Source organism: Schistocerca serialis, chromosome 3 (genome assembly GCF_023864345.2).
Source record: "Schistocerca serialis cubense isolate TAMUIC-IGC-003099 chromosome 3, iqSchSeri2.2, whole genome shotgun sequence".
Classification (NCBI taxonomy): Eukaryota; Metazoa; Arthropoda; class Insecta; order Orthoptera; family Acrididae; genus Schistocerca; species Schistocerca serialis.
Genome location: NC_064640.1, coordinates 66,786,515 through 66,810,328, shown reverse-complemented (window position 1 = coordinate 66,810,328; position 23,814 = coordinate 66,786,515). Strand labels below are relative to the sequence as shown.

Sequence of the window (23,814 nt, the reverse complement as noted above, 5' to 3'; positions counted from 1 at the left end):
AGTGATCACTTTGGCGGGTACGGTGATGCCGCTTACTTGTGTGACAAAGTGTTATCAGCCTCTGACAGAGTTTGAAAGGACCTAATTTTCTACATCTACATCTACATCCATACTCCGCAAACCACCTGACGGTGTGTGGCGGAGGGTATCTTGAGTACCTCTATCAGTTTTCCCTCCCATTCCAGTCTCGTATTGTTCGTGGAAAGAAGGATTGTCGGTATGCCTCTGTGTGGGCTCCAATCTCTCTGATTCTATCCTCATGGTCTTTTCGCGAGATATACGTAGGAGGGAGCAATATACTGCTTGACTCCTCGGTGAAGGTACAGGGTGTTTCAAAAATGACCGGTATATTTGAAACGGCAATAAAAACTAAACGAGCAGCGATAGAAATACACCGTTTGTTGCAATATGCTTGGGACAACAGTACATTTTCAGGCAGACAAACTTCCGAAATTACAGTAGTTACAATTTTCAACAACAGATGGCGCTGCGGTCTGGGAAACTCTATTGTACGATATTTTCTACATATCCACCATGCGTAGCAATAATATGGCGTAGTCTCTGAATGAAATTACCCGAAACCTTTGACAACGTGTCTGGCGGAATGGCTTCACATGCAGATGAGATGTACTGCTTCAGCTGTTCAATTGTTTCTGGATTCTGGCGGTACACCTGGTCTTACAAGTGTCCCCACAGAAAGAAGTCACAGGGGTTCATGTCTGGCGAATAGGGAGGCCAATCCACGCCGCCTCCTGTATGTTTCGGATAGCCCAAAGCAATCACACGATCATCGAAATATTCATTCAGGAAATTAAAGACGTCGGCCGTGCGATGTGGCCGGGCACCATCTTGCATAAACCACGAGGTGTTCGCAGTGTCCTCCAAGGCAGTTTGCACCGCCACAAATTCACGAAGAATGTCCAGATAGCGTGATGCAGTAATCGTTTCGGATCTGAAAAATGGGCCAATGATTCCTTTGGAAGAAATGGCGGCCCAGACCAGTACTTTTTGAGGATGCAGGGACGATGGGACTGCAACATGGTTCCCCATATGCGCCAGTTCTGTTTATTGACGAAGCCGTCCAGGTAAAAATAAGCTTCGTCAGTAAACCAAATGCTGCCCACATGCATATCGCCGTCATCAATCCTGTGCACTATATCGTTAGCGAATGTCTCTCGTGCAGCAATGGTAGCGGCGCTGAGGGGCTGCCGCGTTTGAATTTTGTATGGATAGAGGTGTAAACTCTGGCGCATGAGACGATACGTGGACTTTGGCGTCATTTGGACCGCAGCTGCAACACGGCGAACGGAAACCCGAGGCTGCTGTTGGATCACCTGCTGCACTAGCTGCGCGTTGCCCTCTGTGGTTGCCGTACGCGGTCGCCCTACCTTTCCAGCACGTTCATCCGTCACGTTCCCAGTCCGTTGAAATTTTTCAAACAGATCCTTTATTGTATCGCTTTTCGGTCCTTTGGTTACATTAAACCTCCGTTGAAAACTTCGTCTTGTTGCAACAACACTGTGTTCTAGGCGGTGGAATTCCAACACCAGAAAAATCCTCTGTTCTAAGGAATAAACCATGTTGTCTACAGCACACTTGCACGTTGTGAACAGCACACGCTTACAGCAGAAAGACGACGTACAGAATGGCGCACCCACAGACTGCGTTGTCTTCTATATCTTTCACATCACTTGCAGCGCCATCTGTTGTTGAAAATTGTAACTTCTGTAATTTCGAAAGTTTGTCCGCCTGAAAATGTACTGTTGTCTCAAGCATATTGCAACAAACGGTGTATTTCTATCGCTGCTCGTTTAGTTTTTATTGTCGTTTCAAATATACCGGTCATTTTTTAAACACCCTGTATGTTCTCGAAACTTCAACAAAAGCCCGTACCGAGCTACTGAGCGTCTCCCGTGCAGAGTCTTCCACTGGAGTTTATCTATCATCTCCGTAACGCTTTTACGATTACTAAATGATCCTGTAACGAAGCGCGCTGCTCTCCGTTGGATCTTCCCTATCTCTTCTATCAGCCCTATCTGGTACGGATCCAACACTGCTGAGCAGTATTCAAGCAGTGGGCGAACAAGCGTACTGTAACCTACTTCCTTTGTTTTCGGATTGCATTTCCTTAGGATTTTTCTGGCATCTGCTTTACCGGCGATCAACTTTATATGATCATTCCATTTTAAATCACTCCCAATGCCTACTCCCAGATAATTTATGGAAGTAACTGCTTCCAGTTGCTGACCTGCTATATTGTAGCTAAATGATAAGGAATCTTTCTTTCTATGTATTCGCAGCACATTACACTTGTCTACATTGAGATTCAATTGCCATTCCCTGCACCATGTGTCAATTCGCTGCAGATCCTCCTGCATTTCAGTACAATTTTCCATTGTTACAACCTCTCGATATACCACAGCATCATCCGCAAAAAGCCTCAATGAATCCTCAATGAACTTCCGATGTCATCCACAAGGTCATTTATGTATATTGTGAATAGCAACGTGTTCGACGTCCCTTCTTGAAAACGGGGATGACCTGTGCCCTTTTCCAATCCTTTGGGACGCTACGCTCTTCTAAAGACTTACAGTACACCGCTGCAAGAATGGGGGCAAGTTCCTTCGCGTACTCTGTGTAAAATCGAACTGGTATCCCATCAGGGCTAGCGGCCTTTCCTCGAATCCTGTACTATCCTGATTTGTGGAGCATTCGTATGTGACACTGGCCCGATGATTGACTGCACGCGAAAGTGAGGACATGTATACTCGTCGTCAAGGTTCCGGTCGAACATATCTGACCACCACAGGGGATGTCGTCATGTAGTGCACCAAGTTCATCGTAACTACTTCACATCTCCACCTGTAATAGGAGAAAAAGTAATCGATTTCCTACAACATTCTGCGTCATCCAAAACAATTCGGCGGAGACTAGAAGCAGCTGGACTAGATAATTATCGCTGCATGCGTAGACTACTGCGTTCGGAGTGATGCCGTAACAGGGATGCATGAACTGCTGATGAATGTCGTAGCATTGCGTTAACCGATGAATCGCAGTTCTTCACTCCCCCGGATGACCATTTTTGGCGAGTACGCTGGCGGCCTGAGGGAAGGTCCCATTGTTCCAATGTTTTGAAGAGGTACAGCTGTGTCACTCCCTGTGATACGGTGTAGGAACCCATCAGGTATGACATCAGGTCACGGCTGGTAGTGACTTAAGTGGCTCTTATGGCATAATGGTATATCACGGTCATCCTACATCCTCATGTGTTAATTCTCCATTTGACAGTATCGCGGTGCCATACTTCAACAAGACAACGCTCGTAAATACATGACATGTCTAGGCACTCCCGTGGCCAACATGATTCCCAGATCAGTCTCCTATTGAACATAAGTGTGATCAGTTCGGATGTGAACTCCGTTGTAGTGCCAGTATCCACGATATCAAGGACCAGGTACATAAGACGTGAGCCAGCTTGCCTTAGGAGAGAATGCAATGGTTATATGACATTCTTCCCAACCGAATCAGTAAGTGCTTCCAGGCCAGAAGGGGTGCAACATCATACTGAAAGTGAGCTCATATAGCCAAGTTCTTCGTCAATTTGACCCGATTTTGCAACTACTGCAGTAACGTCACATACCCTTTCCACACGTGCAGTTTCATTTCGCTTCCTCCTCCCCTTCTGGGCACTTCACTATTTTTTGGTCAGTTTATATTAACGAACAATATTATTTGAACGATAAAGTTATAAGTATTTTGCAGTATTTGAGGTAAAGAATATTCTTAGTTAGTGTTTCTCGTTGATAAGTATGACTTTTTCTATCAAGTAGGCACGGAAGAAACCATTAGCATCATGAAGAACTACAGTTCCAAAATTATACGATGAAATGGTCACATTTGCCTTTGCAGTTTTCTTTGGACACTTTTAAAATTCTCACAGCGCAACATCTACGTTAGTTTATCAGAGTACGACTTCTCGTCTACCTGACGATGACTGAAAATGGAGTGCTATTTCAATTGAAAGAGAACACTGAAACTAACTAGGTGAAGGGTGTCGAAGGAACTATCACAATTTTCGTGACACAATAACAAAAATAAATAATGAGTTAGGATACCGGGAAGAGATATTTGAATTCCACATGGCTATCATAACACATTCACTTCTGTATGTAAGTCGTTCTGGAGAACCTCAAAAGACAGGAGACATGGCGATAGCAAACGCGCCACCACAGCAACATTGGGACGCATACAGAATTACGTCGATACGAGATATAGCGGAAATTTTCCATGACAAATGGATGACGTTAACTGTGTGAGGTTTTCATCCACCAATGGAAAACACACTGTCAATACGACGCCCCCGCACAGCTAATTAGAATTCGTAACAGTTTTCCCCAGGCCTCCCAGTATGTCATGCCGGAACGCTCCGTGTTTCTGAACAAAGGCTAGGTTAGTTTATTAATGGTTAGTGGTAGTCGTGCTGCGTTCTAAGCGTGTAAAATAGGTTTATGGCATATTTATTGATGAGTTAGGTAGACTTTGCTGTTAATTTGTTTACTTTTTTATTTTTGTTATTTTCTGCTACTGACATGTTCGTACAACAGATATTTATGTATGATTTAAATGTGCGCAGGCCTACGTGGGCCTCATTCAGGCTTGTTCAGGCTCGTTCAAGATGACTTTTGAGGTTTTGTTCAGTTTGATGAAAATCTGAATTTAAGTTGTAGTTAATAGGTTTGTTTATAAATAAATAAATCTTCTGCTACCAGTCACGATTTTCTTTATTTTACTATTTGCACGACGCGTTTCGAGAAATAATTCCCATTTTCAAGTGCGTTTTTATGATGTGTGTTAAGCCATTTCTTTTGATGTTGTCAGTGTGTGTGAGTCTGCTTCATTTTGTTGACTTTTACTGTAATACATAAGAAACGCGATTTTTAGTTGGGTGTCAATATTTTCTGTGAGGTTAGTGGCTAAAGTTTGAGAACAATTTGTACTTACAATTTTCTAATGGTCCATTTGTGTAGAGAGTCACACACACTTAACATCACACACAACTTGTACATTTTACACATCGAAAATATCTGATATAAACAAAACAGTTACAAAGATCTTCTTATAGGTAGTTCACAGAGATAACATTATAGGTCTTCCACAGATTATGATATGCTTTTGTACAGAGGTTAATTTATCTTTACAATTTGGCTCATGAATTACTTATACTGATTTTACATTTGTGCTTATTTCTATGTTTTACTATTTTTATTTAAGTATACCATCAAAACATCTGAAGAAATTCACTGATTCATTTTCAAGTTTTTCATTTAATATTTTCTATAATGTGAATATAGCACAAATGTAAAATCAGTATAAGTAATTCATGAGCCAAATTGTAAAGATAAATTAACCTCTGTACAAAAGCATATCATAATCTGTGGAAGACCTATAATGTTATCTCTGTGAACTACCTATAAGAAGATCTTTGTAACTGTTTTGTTTATATCAGATATTTTCGATGTGTAAAATGTACAAGTTGTGTGTGATGTTAAGTGTGTGTGACTCTCTACACAAATGGACCATTAGAAAATTGTAAGTACAAATTGTTCTCAAACTTTAGCCACTAACCTCACAGAAAATATTGACACCCAACTAAAAATCGCGTTTCTTATGTATTACAGTAAAAGTCAACAAAATGAAGCAGACTCACACACACTGACAACATCAAAAGAAATGGCTTAACACACATCATAAAAACGCACTTGAAAATGGGAATTATTTCTCGAAACGCGTCGTGCAAATAGTAAAATAAAGAAAATCGTGACTGGTAGCAGAAGATTTATTTATTTATAAACAAACCTATTGTATCTACAGTCGCAGGCTTTCAAAAACCATTTATAATGGATCAAATCAGATTATAAGTTGTAGTTTTTGACTTATTTTAGTACATTTTTTTACGTTTTTCTTATTTTTGGTATGCTAGACCAAAAATCTGGAATTTTGAATGTCAATAAAAATGGGTTTTTGGAAGAATATTCGATTTACTTCATATACGAGGGCTGTTCAATAAAGAATGATCATAATTTTTATGGTCATAATTTCTCGCTCCAAAATTTAATCCTATGATATTCTGTTAGCTTAATGTGCAACAAGCACGTCATAGTAGTTTCATTGTTGGGACTCGTGGTTCCCGCCTGTGAGAGGCAGGCAAGGCCAGACATGTTCAGTATCGCCTACCACTGCAATGGAGGCAAAACGCTAGGAACAATATGTGACTTTGAAATCCTGCTTTCGTCTCAACAAATCTTCAGCTGAGGCCTATACAATGTTACAGGAGGCCTATGGAGAGTCTATTCTTCCCCACAGCACAGCTCGAAGGTGGTTTGAAATGTTCAAAGAGGGGAGACAATTTCAATGGAAGGTGGACCCGGTGCTCCTGTTACTACTCTTACGGAAGAAAACATCGACACTGCTGCTGTCATTGTGAGAGAGGATCGACGAATTACCTTAAGATCACTTCCTGAAATTCTGAACATTTCACTGGGTGCTACCCACACGTTGGTGACAGAAAAATTACACATGACACGTGTTTGTGCGCGATAGGTTCCAAGACTGTTGATTCCCAAAATAAAGGGACATTGGCGTGCAGGTCTGCATGCAGTTAAAGTTGACGTTAGAGGAAGATCCGGAGCTTCTTTCAAAAGTAATCACTGCTGATGAAATTTAGCTACATCATTTTGATCCTGAGACCAAACAGCAAAGCTCAGTGTGAAAACCCGCTTCATCACCAACCCCCAAAAAAGCAAAAGCTGTGGCTTCTATTGGGAAAGTTATGGTCATCTTATTCTTTGATATTCATGAGGTGTTTATCAGTATGTTGTACTTGCACACACATCAGTAACTGGAAAATACTATAGGAATGTCCTGAAAACATTGCAAGTCCATATCAGGCCCAAAAGACCAGGCTGGATGCTGCACCACGATAATGCGCCGCAGCATATTGCCAATGTTGTTGCTGAATATCTTGCAAAAATCAACGTGAAGTGCATCCCTCACCCTCCCTATAGTCCGTATTTAGCCCCATGTGACTTTTTTTATTCACTGTCATGAAGAAACGCCATCGTGGTGGGAGGCATTCTCAATCATCAGAAGCAGTGGTGAAAACTGCAGAGGCGATTTTGAAGGACCTCTCAAAAATTGGTTTCCAGTATGTATTTGAAGACTGACAGAAACGCTGGGACAAATTCAAATGGCTCTGAGAACTATGGGACTTAACTGCTGATCTCATCAGTCCCATAGAACTTAGAACTACTTAAACCTAACTAACCTAAGGACATCACACACATCCATGCCCGAGGCAGGATTCGAACCTGCGACCGTAGCGGTCGCGCGGTTCCAGACTGTAGCGCCTAGAACCTCTCGGCCACTTCAGCCGCCTCTGGGACAAGTGCATCACATTCATGGGAGACTACTTTGAGAACGACCATCAAAATTATGAGGATGAGTAAAGACATGTTGTCAAAAAAAAATTATGATCATTCTTTATTGAACATCCCTCCGTATATTGGTGGTCTGAGTGTTTAAGATTTTACACTACTGGCCATTAAAATTGCTACACCAAGAAGAAATGCAGATGATTAACGGGTATTCATTGGACAAATATATTATACTAGAACTGACATGTGATTACATTTTCACGCAGTTTGGGTGCATAGATCCTGAGAAATCAGTACCCAGAACAACCACCTCTGGCCGTAATAACGGCCATGAATCGCCTGGGCATTGAGTCAAACAGAGCTTGGATGACGTGTACACGTACAGCTGCCCATGCAGCTTCAACACGACACCACAGTTCATCAAGAGTAGTGACTGGCGTATTGCAACGAACCAGTTGCTCGAACAAACGTTTCCAATTGGTGAGAGATCTGGAGAATGTGCTGGCCAGGGCAGCAGTCGAACATTTTCTGTATCCAGAAAGACCCGTACAGCACCTGCAACATGCAGTCGTGCATTATCCTGCTGAAATGTAGGGTTTCGCAGGGATCGAATTAAGGGTAGAGCCACGGGTCGTAACACGTCTGATATGTAATGTCCACTGTTCAAAGTGCCATCAATGAGAACAAGAGGTGACCGAGACGTGTACCCAATGGCACCTCATACCATCACAGCGGGTGATACGCCAGTATGGCGATGACGAATATACGCTTCCAATGTGCGTTCACCGCGATGTCGCCAAACACGGATGCGACCATCAAGATGCTATAAACAGAACCCGGATTCATCCGAAAAGAAATGAAGTTTTGCCATTCGTGCACCCAGGTTCGTCGTTGAGTACACTATCGCAGGCGCTCCTGTCTGTGATGAAACGTCAAGGGTAACCGCAGCCATGGTCTCCGAGCTGATAGCCCACGCTGCTGCGTCGAACTGTTCGCGCAGATGGTTGTTGTCTTGCAAACGTCCCCATCTGTTGACTCAGGGATCGAGACGTGGCTGCACGATCCGTTACAGCCAGGCGGATAACATGCCTGTCATCTCGACTGCTAGTGATACGAGGCCGTTGGGATCCAGCACGGCGTTGCAGAGTCCCTGAATATGGAAGTTAATAGGAAAATAAAAAAAGGGAGGAAGATTTATCTGTTTAGCAAGAGTAATAGAAGGCAGATTTCAGACTACCTAACAGATCAAAACGAAAATTTCTGTTCCGACACTGACAATGTTGAGTGTTTATGGAAAAAGTTCAAGGCAATCGTAAAATGCGTTTTAGATAGGTATGTGCCGAGTAAAACTGTGAGGGACGGGAAAAACCCACCGTGGTACAACAACAAAGTTAGGAAACTACTGCGAATGCAAAGAGAGCTTCACTCCAAGTTTAAACGCAGCCGAAACCTCTCAGACAAACAGAAGCTAAACGATGTCAAAGTTAGCGTAAGGAGGGCTGTGCGTGAAGCGTTCAGTGAATTCGGGATACCAATTCGATTCTACACAGAGAGTACACGCCCGGGTTCCCGGGTTCGATTCCCGGCGGGGTCAGGGATTTTCTCTGCCTCGTGATGGCTGGGTGTTGTGTGCTGTCAGGTTAGTTAGGTTTAAGTAGTTCTAAGTTCTAGGGGACTTATGACCACAGCAGTTGAGTCCCATAGTGCTCAGAGCCATTTGAACCATTTCTACACAGAGTACGCGAAAGAACTTGCCCCCCTTCTACCAGCCGTGTACCGCAAGTCTCTAGAGGAACGGAAGGTTCCAAATGATTGGAAAAGAGCACAGGTAGTCCCAGTCTTCAAGAAGGGTCGTCGAGCAGATGCGCAAAACTATAGACCTATATCTCTGACGTCGATCTGTTGTAGAATTTTAGAACATGTTTTTTGCTCGAGTATGATGTCGTTTTTGGAAACCCAGAATCTACTATGTAGGAATCAACATGTATTCCGGAAACAACGATCGTGTGAGACCCAACTCGCTTTATTTGTTCATGAGACCCAGAAAATATTAGATACAGGCTCCCAGGTAGATGCTATTATTCTTGACTTCTGGAAGGCATTCGATACTGTTCCGCACTGTCGCCTGATAAACAAAGTAAGAGCCTACGGAACATCAGACCAGCTGTGTGACTGGATTGAAGAGTTTTTAGCAAACAGAACACAGCATGTTGTTATCAATGGAGAGACGTCTACAGACGTTAAAGTAACTTCTGGCGTGCCACAGGGGAGTGTTATGGGACCATTGCTTTTCACAATATATATAAATGACCTAGTAGATAGTGTCGGAAGTTCCATGCGGCTTTTCGCGGATGATGCTGTAGCATACAGAGAAGTTGCAGCATTAGAAAATTGTAGCGAAATGCAGGAAGATCTGCAGCGGATAGGCACTTGGTGTAGGGAGTGGCAACTTATCTTTAACATAGACAAATGTAATGTATTGCGAATACATAGAAAGAAGGGTCCTTTATTGTATGATTATATGATAGCGGAACAAATACTGGTAGCAGTTACTTCTGTGAAATATCTGGGAGTATGCGTGCGGAACGATTTGAAGTGGAATGATCATATAAAATTAATTGTTGGTAAGGCGGGTACCAGGTTGAGATTCATTGGGAGAGTGCTTAGAAAATGTAGTCCATCAACAAAGGAGGTGGCTTACAAAACATTCGTTCGACCTATACTTGAGTATTGCTCATCAGTGTGGGATCCGTACCAGATCGGGTTGACGGAGGAGATAGAGAAGATCCAAAGAAGAGCGGCGCGTTTCGTCACAGGGTTATTTGGTAACCGTGATAGCGTTACGGAGATGTTTAACGAACTCAGGTGGCAGACTCTGCAAGAGAGGCGCTCTACATCGCGGTGTAGCTTGCTCGCCAGGTTTCGAGAGGGTGCGTTTCTGGATGAGGTATCGAATATATTGCTTCCCCCTACTTATACCTCCCGAGGAGATCACGAATGTAAAATTAGAGAGATTGGAGCGCGCACGGTGGCTTTCAGACAGTCGTTCTTCCCGCGAACCATACGCGACTGGAACAGGAAAGGGAGGTAATGACAGTGGCACGTAAAGTGCCCTCCGCCACACACCGTTGGGTGGCTTGCGGAGTATAAATGTAGATGTAGATTACCCTCCTGAACCCACTGATTCCATATTCTGCTAACAGTCATTGGATCTCGACCAACGCGAGCAGCAATGTCGCGATACGATAAACCGCAATTGCGATAGGCTACAATCCGACCTTTATCAAAGTTGGAAACGTGATGGTACGCATTTCTCATCCTTACACGTGGCATCACAACAACGTTTAACCAGGCAACGCCGGTCAGCTGCTGTTTGTGTATGGGAAATCGGTTGGAAACTTTCCTCGTGTCAGCACGTTGTAACTGTCGCCACCGGCGCCAACCTTGTGTGAATGCTCTGAAAAGCTAATCATTTGCATATCACAGCATCTTCTTCCTGTCGGTGAAATTTCGCGTCTGTAGCACGTCATCTTCGTGGTGTAGCAATTTTAATGAGCAGTAGTGTATGTTTCTTGCAAAATGAAAAAAATGGTCCAACTGGTCCGTTAACCTCAGTATTTATCTCCTGAAGCAGTTTTTGGAGACGTGTCAGAAGCTGTTCACAATGTGCACGTTGCAGCTGGAGAGGGCTGTGCGCGCCGAGGGCAGCGTCGAGACGTGGCTGACATCGCTTCTGCAGACGGCACAGGCGTCGCTGCACTCCATCATCCGCCAGTCCTACACCAGTATCAACGACCCCAACTTCAACGTGCTCACCTTCCTCGATAAAATGCCGGCTCAGGTTCGTCGCTGTGTTTTTTATGTATATTCTTAAGTTTAGCGACACACCCATTCCATATATATAGGTGCTTCACGTACGACCGAGCTGCATGCATGCATGTTGCACGATATGAGAACCGGGTATTAACATTGGGAGTTGCCGTATGACAGTTTGGCGCGTCTTTCCTGAGTATAGACTAAGACGAAATGCAACTAAATTATGGTTGGTTCTATTTTTACCACGTGCTAAAAATTTTGTCCCTCTGTGGCAACAGCAACCTGACACTTTCCGAACACACAGTCCAGAATTTGTCGAATTTCAGCTGCCGAAATTCTTGAAATCACAAATGGAATACTGGATTCTGGCGCTTCGAGTAAAAAGTGCATGGATTTAAATCTGAGCAACGAGGAAGCTAGTCAACTATCCAATCATCACCACCATCTCTTAATACCGATATAGATACACTGGCTGTGTGTTCTCTTGCTTTGTCTTGCATTCAGTAGCAGTCGGTAGTGTTGCGCTAACTGCGCTCCACACCCCTGTTTTTATATCACGCTCTTGATGTAACTTTCTTTAAAGTCAGTACCGCCGTTAGACTGTTGTTTATTTTCAGTGTTACATTTACACTTATACGATATGGTTTCGGCTTCAAAGTGCCATTATCAAGTGTTTTAAGTGTTATACAGCGCCTAAGGTGGCATACTGTCGTATTTAAAATACACTATTAGACACATTGTCTAAGTGTCGATCCTTAGACAATGTGTCTAATAGTTTATTTTAAATATGACAGTATGCCATCTTAGTCACTGTCTAGCACTTAAAACACTTGGTAATGGCGCTTTGAAGCCGAAATCATGATCGTGTAAGTGCAAATGTAACACTGCATATAAACAACAGTCTAATGGCGGTACTGACTTTTAAGACATATATTATGACTGTGGCCCCACATTGTGAAAAAAAAATTACTTGATGTAACTGTCTGGGAGTCCATATACCTCGACAAATACAGCCATGATTCATCAGAAAAAAAAATTCAGGCTCAACTTCCCAAACACACCAGACTGCAACTTTCAATTACTGCACTGATATCGAGCAACAACATCTGAACTTCGATGCACTACTTTTACGTTGTAAGGTTTGTTTAAGTTGGTGCACACCTCTGTGAGTGTATGAAAATGGCACGCCGGCCTGAAGCGCTAAATGGCGCGATAATTTTCTCCGACTTCTTTCCAACACCGCTCCTAACTCGTGTAGCTTATTTTCGGTCAAAAAATTAGGTTTTCTTTACTTTTTTGTCCAAGATGAATTCAATCTCTTGAACTTTATTTCCTAATGTATGCACTGTCAAATCATGGAGAACTCGGACCATGTCTCATGAAAGGTATCCGAAACTCCTACTAAACGCGGAATTGACCGCTAAATGTCACGACAGATGGACCCACCAGTATAGTACGAGACGGTGAGTATTGTGTTGTTTCTAGCGTAGCTGGGCGCTAATGACCATAGCAGTTATACGCCCTAAAACCAAAACAAAACAAAAAATCTAGCGTAGCGGTAACAGCAGAATGGGTCGGTCAGGAGCGTTCAGTGACTGTACATAGACTAGTCATTGTATGTCAACTGAGTAAAAAATCACCAGGGACATTTCAGTCCTTGTGAAGCTGCCCAAATTGACTGTTAGTGATGCGACTCTGAAGTAGAAACGCGAAGGAACAACCACAGCTAGACCAAGTCAAGACGCACCTCATTTACTGAAGGACAGGGACCATCGATCAGTGCGGAGAGTTATTGTAAAAAATGTAATGGAATCAACGGAAGAAATCACTCGTGGTTTCCAAAGTGCTACCACCAGCCCAGCTAGTACAGTGACTGCATGTATGGAGTTAAAAGGGATGGTGTACACTGGTCGAGCAGCTCCTTGTAAGCAACATATTTTTGTAGTCAATGCTAGATAGAGCAAAGAACGACGCCGCTGGACGGTAGATGAATGAAATCGACTAATTTGGAGCGATGAATCACGCTATACCCTGTGGCAATCCAGTGGAAGGGTATGGGTATGGCGGATGCCTGGGGAATGTTACAATCATGTGCACTGCCAACAGGAAGTACAGAGGAGGTTGTGTTACGATATGGTGTGGTTTTCTTGATTAGGGTCTGGTTCCATTATTGGGTTTAAGGAAACATTAAATGCTGAAGGATATGACCACATCTTACAGCATAGTGTACTGCTTACAGTAGAGGAACAGTTCGGGGACGATGCTTGTTTGTTTTAGCATGACACTGCACTCTGTCATAAAACAACTCCTGCGGAGTTTTCGCGAAGAGCACGAATGGAAAATCCAGAGTATTTGGCTACAGCACTACGTGTTGCCACACATTTGCAGGAAACAGATATGGCTTGTGATGACCTCAACCTACAGGAAAAATAATTATCAAAATCTGAACTGTGAAGTCATCCAAAATTCTAGTTTGAAAACCACACTCTTTGTTATACTTCTCAATTGGTCACGATCCCACTTTGTTTATGAACTGAAAACTCTAATATTCACGAGAAACTGCTCTGAAATTAACCTGAACCGACAAAATTGTGTATATATTCTCTGAAACTTCAAAGGAATTAGAAAAAGTGACAAAATTTCTTGAATCACACACAATACTGTTAACAATCGCATGGACACTGGGGGGGTTTCACCATACATCTACCCACTTTTGAGTATAACCAGTGTCTCTAAATACTACGACTCGTAGCAATACAATATCAAAAAACTTTTATTACTGGGTAAAGAGTCACTACGTGATTTGACAGCTGGCATTTATAATTCCCGCTCACGTCAGGCAAAAGCACCAATACGGGAATAGCAGCTTTTACATTATTGGTCAGAACGCAAGCAATTATGGCAGTCGCCGTAATTTTCGCGCGAAGCCATATTTCGCGACAAAATACTCTTATTAGTTACTGTCATATATCTAGTCTCATAACAATACATAAAACTACATAAAATAACTACAATAATTTTGACATGCAAGGAGAATTAGTCCTAATGAGAGGAAGAAGTTTATATTTACTGATGTTTCAACAATGACTACCAGGCAACTTTTAATTCACTGATTGTAATTTTATTTTCGTTAGCAGAAAGCAAACAAACTGAACAAAGAATTTAATTAAACAGAGTCTGTAATTCTTATACTTCTAATAGAGAAAGTAAGTTTCTAGGTCAGGGGATAGCGTTCAGCGAAATCCCTTAACTTTTTGTTGCATACGAAGCGTTGCGTTAGGCAGCACGATGTCGGCGGGTTACGATGATGAGAGCAGGATACAGACAGTTCCGCTGGTTAATCTTCTCCGGCGAAACGCAAATAAACTTCCGGCACAGCTGTATCATTAACCCCGTGGTGATTAACAAACCACAAGACGCCAGTATACGAACGTTGTTGACATGTCCTCTCTTTCAAAGTACATGACGTAGACATCGCTCGTTTTTACACTTTATGCTCTGTCCGTGACGCTATCGTCCATAATTACACGTTCGTCACATTCATATATCTTAGCCACAAATACACAGTTCATAGAATTGTTCATGTATGTGAAGCACACCGTAAACAGTGTCCACTCTGTTCTCGCATTTCAAACTTCGACAACGTCACTGAAAGCCATTTATATTGCACAGTTAATTAGTCTTCACTTTCATGGCTTGATAGAATGTGATATACAACAGTTCCACCGCCCAAAACCAATACCAGCAAAGTTCATTCGAATAAAGGCACAGTTCGTGTCGGCCACAACAAAGTACTGTTAGCGGCACTTTCACAGTCCGGTTTATTTGCTCTTAAAGTTCGCTGGCGATGGCATTACATACCGCAGTGGTAAAGAGAATTAACAATCTGATAGTTCGGTATCACTGTCCATACAATTACGTATGCTTTTCATGGAACACAGTACTATTTTTCCCGCGCACGCTTCACAGGCACGCCATCCACCATCCCCCTCTACTACGCAACAACCTTCCAACTCTCGATATCACTATCGCTGTCCCCTGTCTATAGGTGTTATATCGTTATCGTAAATTACATAAACCTTTATAAATGTTATTGACTGCATTTTTCACAATTAATAATATTCCAAAAGAGAACTTTAGAAACTTTACTACAGGTACAAAGCAAGAAACATATTTATCCATTGGCAAACGAAATAATCACAGTTAAATCTTTACATTTAAAAACCACAGTAGAATGTTACATAATCACAATTAGAAATGCCCATATGAACAAAAGAAAAAGAATAGAAATCCAAAGAAAATCACGAAAAAATTTTTATATGCGTAATTAGCAATGCCTTCACAGGCTGCACGAGTACCCAGTGATGAACGAATTTTTCTTCTAAAAAGAATTGGTATCGTTGTGGGAAGAATGAGCATTTGGAAGCACAGTGCAAACAACTGCAAGATTACTGATGTAGGCGTTTCGTTCATAAGGCGAACGAATGTGGGGAAAAAAAGCAGGGTAACGGAAACAAGCACCGGAAAACTTTATAAAATAAACTATATCGTTCTGTTCATCGGAAAAAAATTCCCAGTGGGTCAGAGCACTGCGAACACTATTGTAGAAACGGATTGTTGTTTGATGGGCTTTGTAAATGGTAAAGAATGTAAATTTTTAGTCTATACCGATGCACATGTATCTGTGATTAGTCTAGACTTCGTGGGTAGTGGAAGACTAAGGACTCCAAGGTATAAATTCCTTGGAATCGGAAACAGTGATTTGGTATCGCTGGGGCAACAGGATTTGAACTACAGAATTTGGTGAGGATGGAAGTGTTGCCAACTGTGGGAGAAGGGTACTCCGCAATTCTCGGACTTGATTTCCTGGATAGACTCCATAGGCATCATGCAAAAATTAACCTTGCACACTGTACAGTTGGACTTGGTGGGACCTTGTTTCCGACGAGTCCAGCAGCTGTAAATGTTTCAGTGTCTCATGCTACACCGATTGCTACGGTGTCACCAAGTGAACTGTCTACTCGTACATTAAACAAAACTATGCATGATAGAGTAAATGTTGGTTCAGGGAAGTTGGTTTGGGTATCTGTAGATGCCGATGTACCACAGCAGAAACTATGTGTGGTTGAGCCAATGGAAAACAATGAAGCATTACATGAAATGCATTATTTTATATGAAGAAATATTGCCCGTGAACCATCGTTAATGGGAAGCTGCTGATTCCAGTAATCTTTGATATCTTTGGGACAGATGATGTGAGCCTCCCGAAAGAAGTAATTATAGCGAGATTCTAGATACTCAAAGAAGAGGATATCGATGGATCATGAGCTGATAGTAGCATCAAAAAGAGCGTCAATGCGTCTGTACTACGTTACAAGGTTCTTCACTCGGAAGTCAATAAAAAGGAAGCCATGGAAACTTTGCTGTTAGGATATTCAGCTCAAATGGTCCATGCCAGCAACTGCTATCACACAACACCGCATACCAACAGGTGATAATCCAACAGTCTATAAGAAACCATACAGAATAGCGAAACACCTATGGGCACTAGTAGGAAAATTCATAGATCAACAATTACGTGTGGTTATTATCAAGCATAGTTAGTTGATGACACTTGAAAATATCGAATTATTTGCGTCTACCGTTACTTGAATGCATGAACCACGACAGATTCATAACTGAGCCCGAATATCACAAATAACTGATCCCGAATATCACAAATACATTGGATAACCAAGGATGATGTAAATATTTTTCAACGATTGATCTTAGAAGTGGTTATCACCAACTGGTAGTGTCTCCCAAAGACAGACCCAAAACAACTTTCACAAAATCTTCAGGTCATTACCTGTAGTGAAGAACGCCGTTTGGATTAAAAAATGCTCTGGCTACATTCCAACGCCTGTTAGGTGGGTTACTTCTTGGATTAAAACCAAGACTCTGTATAACATATCTTGATGATATAATCGTCTACTCGAGAACTATAGATCGTGTTAAACCTCTGGATGAAGTATTTAGTAGAATGAGAGTAGCACACATTTCACTTAGTGTGGAGAAATGCTATTTTTCTCAGACACAAGTAAGATGTCTTGGGCATATTATCACTCAAGACAGATTGAGGATGGATCCTCAACTTACTCCCACCGTACGTGATTTTACGACGCCACAAACTACTAAACAGTTACAGTCGTTTATTGAATTATGCAATTATTATCGTAAGTTTGTGAAGGGATTCGCTGAAATTCCACAGATGTTAGCTAAGTTGCCGTTAAAATGTGTTAGTCTTCAGTGGATAACACAGTGTCAAGAAGCATTCAAGGTATTAATATTCCTTGACTTTGAAAAGTAATTTATACTTTTGTGTGATGTTTCCAACAATAGTTTGGGTTGTATTTTAAGTCAGAATGTTGATGGAAAAGAATGTCAGGTGGTGGCATATGCCTTGAAACAATTGAATAAGACTGATGCTAATTATTTGACAACTGAAAAAGAAATGTTAGCAGTTATTTATGGAATCTCCTATTTCACTTGCTATTCGTGTGGTCGGAAATTCCAAGTTATTACAGACCATGCATCTTTAAAATAGTTATTAGGGTTGAAAGATCCATCAAGTTGATTAACGAGATAAACTTTAAAATTGAGTTCGACTGAAGTAATTTATAAGCTAGGAATCAAACATGTAAATGCAGATACTCTAAGCAGGAAAATAGCAGTTTTACAGATAGTAGGTGGAGGCCAGGCACAATCAGCTGATAGTGAGTGTCAACTATTTCGAACACAGCCTCAATTTTAAATGCAAGAAGACTTGCTATGCAGATCTACAAAGTTCATATCTCACGTTGTAGTTCCTACAATGTTGAAAATGGAAGTATTGCATCAAGCACACGACCATGTCTTATCAGCTCATGGACGGAAAGGAACAACCAATAGACGTGTAGCTGAAAGACTTTGGTGGAAAACGCGTCGCAGTGATGTAGAACAATATTTAAGAAACTGCAACCCGTGTGCACAAAGAGAGGATTGAAGTCATCAGAAAATTCGATTTCAGAGACTACCAGAAGCAGACAAACTGTTTTCTCTACTAGGACTGGATGTTTTAGGACCTTTTCATGAAACACAAGTGGGTTCTAAGTATGTTCTTAAGATGTTAGACATTTTTTTACGATACTTAATTATGGTAGGTATTCCAGATAAGACGGCAAGGTTGACAGCACAAGTAATAGTAAACAACTGGTTATTGAAATGTACCATAAATCGTTATTATGGGCCAGAGAACTAACTTTAAATCTAAACTAACGAAACTGTCACTTATTGTAAATTAAGACTTTGTATACCAGTCTGTTCCCTCTTCAAACGAATTATTGTTGTGCCCATGATGGTAGGTGGATAGCCAAATTGTCTTTCTTCTATTTCACATCTAGTTCCACTAATTAACATTCCACTGTCCCGCAGTTCTATTTTCGTTATCCCAGTTAGTTTACCGTTTTTATAGTAAGTAATAATTACTGTTTCGGTGGTAAATATGAAGCAGATCCAGTGATCTCCAATTTCCTTGAATTTTGGCTGAGGAACTAAAATTTTTTTCTCGCATCCTATTCCTTCCATTTTTCCTAAGAACAATTGAATTTCATATGACTGGTTGTTCATTAGTATCATCTTTTTTGGACAAACAATGACAACTTCTCTAATACAGTATTTTAAACCTGTTACAAACATAATGACATGAGCATCTCTGCGTCTAAAAACTAATAATATTTTGTGAGTTTGTATCGGTATCCATTTCCCAATTTTCTTTATTATCCGCTATTCCAAACACAGTTTTTAACAGTTTCCCTCCAGCATCTAACGAACCTTGTTTCTTATGTATTAGAGTTTGTGGTACTATTTCTGTTAACTGTTGCAACTGAGTCCTCAATTTCTCATATGAGAGAAAAGGAATTACTGTAGATCCGATCCTTCTCTTCTAGAAGTATATACAGGGTGTTACAAAAAGGTACGGCCAAACTTTCAGGAAACATTCCTCACACACAAAGAAAGAAAATATGTTATGTGGACATGTGTCCGGAAACGCTTACTTTCCATGTTATAGCTCATTTTATTACTTCTCTTCAGATCACATTAATCATGGAATGGAAACACACAGCAACAGAACGTACCAGCGTGACTTCAAAAACTTTGTTACAGGAAATGTTCAAAATATCCTCCGTTAGCAACGATACACGCATCCACCCTCCGTCGCATGGAATCCCTGATGCGCTGATGCAACCCTGGAGAATGGCGTATTGTATCACAGCCGTCCACAATACGAGCACGAAGAGTCTCTTCATTTGGTACCGGGGTTGCGTAGACGAGAGCTTTCAAATACCCCCATAAATGAAAGTCAAGAGGGTTGAGGTCAGGAAAGCGTGGAGGCCATGGAATTGGTCCGCCTCTACCAATCCATCGGTCACCGAATCTGTTGTTGAGAAGCGTAAGAACACCTCCACTGAAATGTGCAGGAGCTCCATCGCGCATGAACCACATGTTGTGCCGTACTTGTAAAGGCACATGTTCTAGCAGCACAGGTAGAGTATCCCGTATGAAATCATGATAACGTGCTCCATTGAGCGTAGGTGGACGAAACTAAAATGAGCTCTAACATGGAAATTAAGAGTTTCCGGACACATGTCCACATAACATCTTTTCTTTATTTGTGTGTGAGGAATGTTTCCTGAAAGTGTAGCCATACCTTTTTGTAACACCCTGTATATATACAGTGCATGACATGTAAAGAAAATGAAGACTAACCTAAGTAACTAACAAATACCATATGTGTATTTTACATTAAATTTACACTATTTCGTGAACCTAAGTGCATGGGATTCATTTCTCTGATGTTCCTTGTTTCTTGACAATTGTCATTTTTTCACAATGGCTAAAGGAATCTGTGGCAATGCATCAATCTTGCTTTTAAAAAAAATGGTTCAAATGGCTCTGAGCAATATGGGACTTAACATCTATGGTCATCAGTCCCCTAGAACTTAGAACTACTTAAACCTAACTAACCTAAGGACATCACACAACACCCAGTCATCACGAGGCAGAGAAAATCCCTGATCCCGCCGGGAATCGAACCCGGGAACCCGGGTGCCGGAAGCGAGAACGCTACCGCACGACCACGAGCTGCGGACAATCTTGCTTTTAAACAGTGTAACTCTACTTACATGTACAATAGAAGTTCTACGTGATTTTACATTGACTGGTGAAGTCATTTCGTTATCTTGGTAAGGTCCATAATATTTCGTTAAAATCTTTTTCATTTTGCGTTTTGGGTATGCGGATTAGCAAGTAATACCCTAAGTCTATTTCTGTATTGCGGCAGTTTACTCGTGACTGGCTGAATACGTTCTTGATTCTCTAAAGTTTTTGTGCTGGCACGTTTTGCCCTCTGCCAAATTTCCCTCAATTTATTCGTAAAATTGTTCACTGGTTTGCCCTGTCGATCCAGTTTAGGTTGAAATACATCGAAAGATGACGCCATTTAACGTCCATATATTACATCGTACGGCAATAGTTGTCCTCGTTCCTATTCAACACCCAGGCGACTCCGGGTGCTGAAACCTACCAGGGGTAGAGAGGAGACCAACCGACCACACGACCACCGTCACCAGGTACATCGGAGATGAGTCATCAACGATCATCGAAGAATTCTGAATGGGATCGAGGACAGTCCAGCAGTCAGCCCAAGACTACATTGCACTGGGCAACAGCCGCGCCTGCGCTTCGGAAATCAACCGTGGCACCAGGGTTGCTAAACCTCACAGGGGCATACGATCACGGAGCTGACTCGACGGACGTCAGCTAGACTCCAGCACGCAGCTGAATGCAGATGCAGAGGGAGCAAAAATATGTTCAAATGTGTGTGAAATCTTATGGGACTTAACTGCTAAGGCCATCAGTCCCAAAGCTTACACACTAATTAACCTAAGTTATCCTAAGGACAAACACACACACCCATGCCCGCGGGAGGACTCGAACCTGCGCCGGGATCAGCCGCACAAACCATGACTGGCAAAGGGAGCGACGACTTGTAAACAACGAGAATAAATGACTGAACTGTAATAACATTTTACTTTACCGCTTCATAGGTTCACAACAGCTATTCTGACTTCACGCAGAGGTGTCTCCACTCTGCCCTTTATAATATCATTCTGACACAGTTCCGGATCTCCGGAATACTCCAGTGTATTGTTGAATGTACAGACCACATGCGGGCTACTGTTGCCGAAGAGACACATGCAGATGATCAGAATTGGGGCGAGCTGCTAATATTGTGGCGTAATCAGGCATGTACCACTGCTGTGGTATCCGGCATTTTCTAAGGTCAGTTGTTGAACTACGTGCTTCTTGGAGCCATATTGTCAGCTATGAATTGTGTGTGTTGAGAAACAGATCGTCTGAAGACAGCGTTGATTTAGTTGTAATTTTCATCTAACTTTTTATGTATGTAGTGAAGGGAGTTATATTTATAACTGTCAATATAATGTTTTATATATGAGTGAATATACATGTAATAACCTTACTTTTCAGTCAGTCACGTATGTGTATTCGTTTTGGTTAGTTTGTAGGAAATTAAGAAAGAGAAAACGGTTGCTGCTGCTGCTAATTAAGCGTTTGAAGACACTAAACATCTAAGGACACCAATCTCTTAGTCACACTTCCCCTCCCCCTCCCCCTCCCCCTCCCCCTCCCCCTCCGGCCCCCACCCCAGCATGGAATCTCTGCATGTAAAGTTAATGTTACGTGGAAGTGCGAGAAGGTGTTCTAAATGTTTGAGTAACATGAATCTCAGGAGGAACGCGGGTACCAGCCCGGTACCCCGTATTCATTCATCTGGAAGGATGTGAGAAATCGCCGCCTAAAAATCACATCCAGGCTGGTCGGCTCAGTAGCCCCCGTCTTGAATCCGCGAGGCGGATTGGATACAGATCAGGATCGCCCCTCCGAATCGTTCGAGAGCGCACGCTAACCCGCATGTCTATCGGGGAGGGAGTGACAATGATATTGTTCTAATACAATTTAAGAAACTTGCTCATTTAAAAAATCCGTTTATCAGTGTCAGTGCAACACAATATTTATGAAGGATGAATGGTCCAAATGGCTCTGAGCACTATGGGACTTAACTTTTGAGGTCATCAGTTCCCTAGAACTTAGAGCTACTTAAACCTAACTAACCTAAGGACATCACACACATCCATGCCCGAGGCAGGATTCAAACCTGCGACCGTAGCTGTCGCGCAGTTCCAGGTTGTAGCACCTAAACCGCTCGGCTACTCCGGCCGGCTATGAAGGATGAATTAAAGTTTATAATACGTTCTTTACCTTATGTTATTAATTAAATAATTATTTCGTGTCACAGTATGACAACAAATCGGCGTTAAGGAAAGTGGGGCACAGATGAATACCGTTTAACTCTGACAGTAAAACTAAATGGGAATCATGGGTTATTTGAAAGTGCACGCATATAAAATGGGTCTACGCCAAGACGTATGCTGAAAATATAGAATTGCTAAAGGGGATGTTTCCTAACGAAGCTGAAAACGAATTGTAAGAGCACATTATTACATCTGAAGAGATGATGTTCGGTTTATGTTTGTCGGATGTAAAACACTTGTCTTCCACATTCCAGAACAAAACGTATTGCTACATAATTTCAGTTCAGAAGGACCCCTGTTAAATAAAAACTGTGCTAAATGTCCATCCAAGAAATATCACCAAATCCGCCGTGAATGAGGTATACTCCTAGCAAAGCTTCAAGGCGTAGCCAAGGAGCTGTGAGCTGAGGAGTGACCTATTCAAAAAAAAGTTAATCCGAACAAAGGAGAAGAAATCTAGAATTTCAGCTTCACCTGTGAAAAGAAGGTGCTTTGGAGAGTCTGAGGGGAAACAACCACAGAAAAAGGTTGGTAAGGCAGAGGAATGACACTGCTAGTTGTAACAGGAAGATCTAATGGAAAAAAACTGATCAGACGCGTGAAATTAAAAATATTTATGGCAAGTGATCAGAGGTGGGGAAAGGAGTGAAAAAGTTGTTTTGTACTGCCTGCAAATAGTGAAGCAAGAATTAAAGTATGGAGCACTTCCTCAAGTAAGACTAACACATATTTCTCCAAGTTCAGCGACATAATTTATACGGATGGTACAATTTATGCACGCACTGGTACAAATTAGGTGTTTAGAAAATTTAGTATCCTCGTAATGCCAACTGAGGAGCTACTCGCCTGAATACTAGCGGCTCCGGTCAAAGAAAACCATTATAACGACCGGGAGAGCGGTGTGCTGACCACACGCCCCTCCTATCTGCATCCTCAGCTGAGGATGACACGGCGGTCGGATGGTGCCGATGGGCCACTTGACGGGCCTGAAGACGGAGTGCTGTTTATTTTTCACAGCATTTACGTTCTTTCAAACATATACCAACAACAACATCCTCCATTTGAGGATGGCATTGTTTAAATAATTTTGTAACTTGCAGTTTACACTATAATAAACAAAATCTGAAAAGTGCTAAACTTTGGCACGTCTC

General features: G+C 41.9%; 1 protein-coding gene across 1 annotated transcript in view; it reads left to right on the top strand.

The window, feature by feature from the left end:
* The window catches only part of LOC126471528 (dynein axonemal heavy chain 5), a 1,073,018-nt gene that overhangs the window by 606,042 nt on the left and 443,162 nt on the right, over positions 1–23,814 (top strand). The window contains exon 31 of the mRNA XM_050099754.1: positions 11,113–11,274. Within this exon, the coding sequence (XP_049955711.1) occupies positions 11,113–11,274 (162 nt within the window). The remainder of the gene's footprint in view (positions 1–11,112; positions 11,275–23,814) is intronic.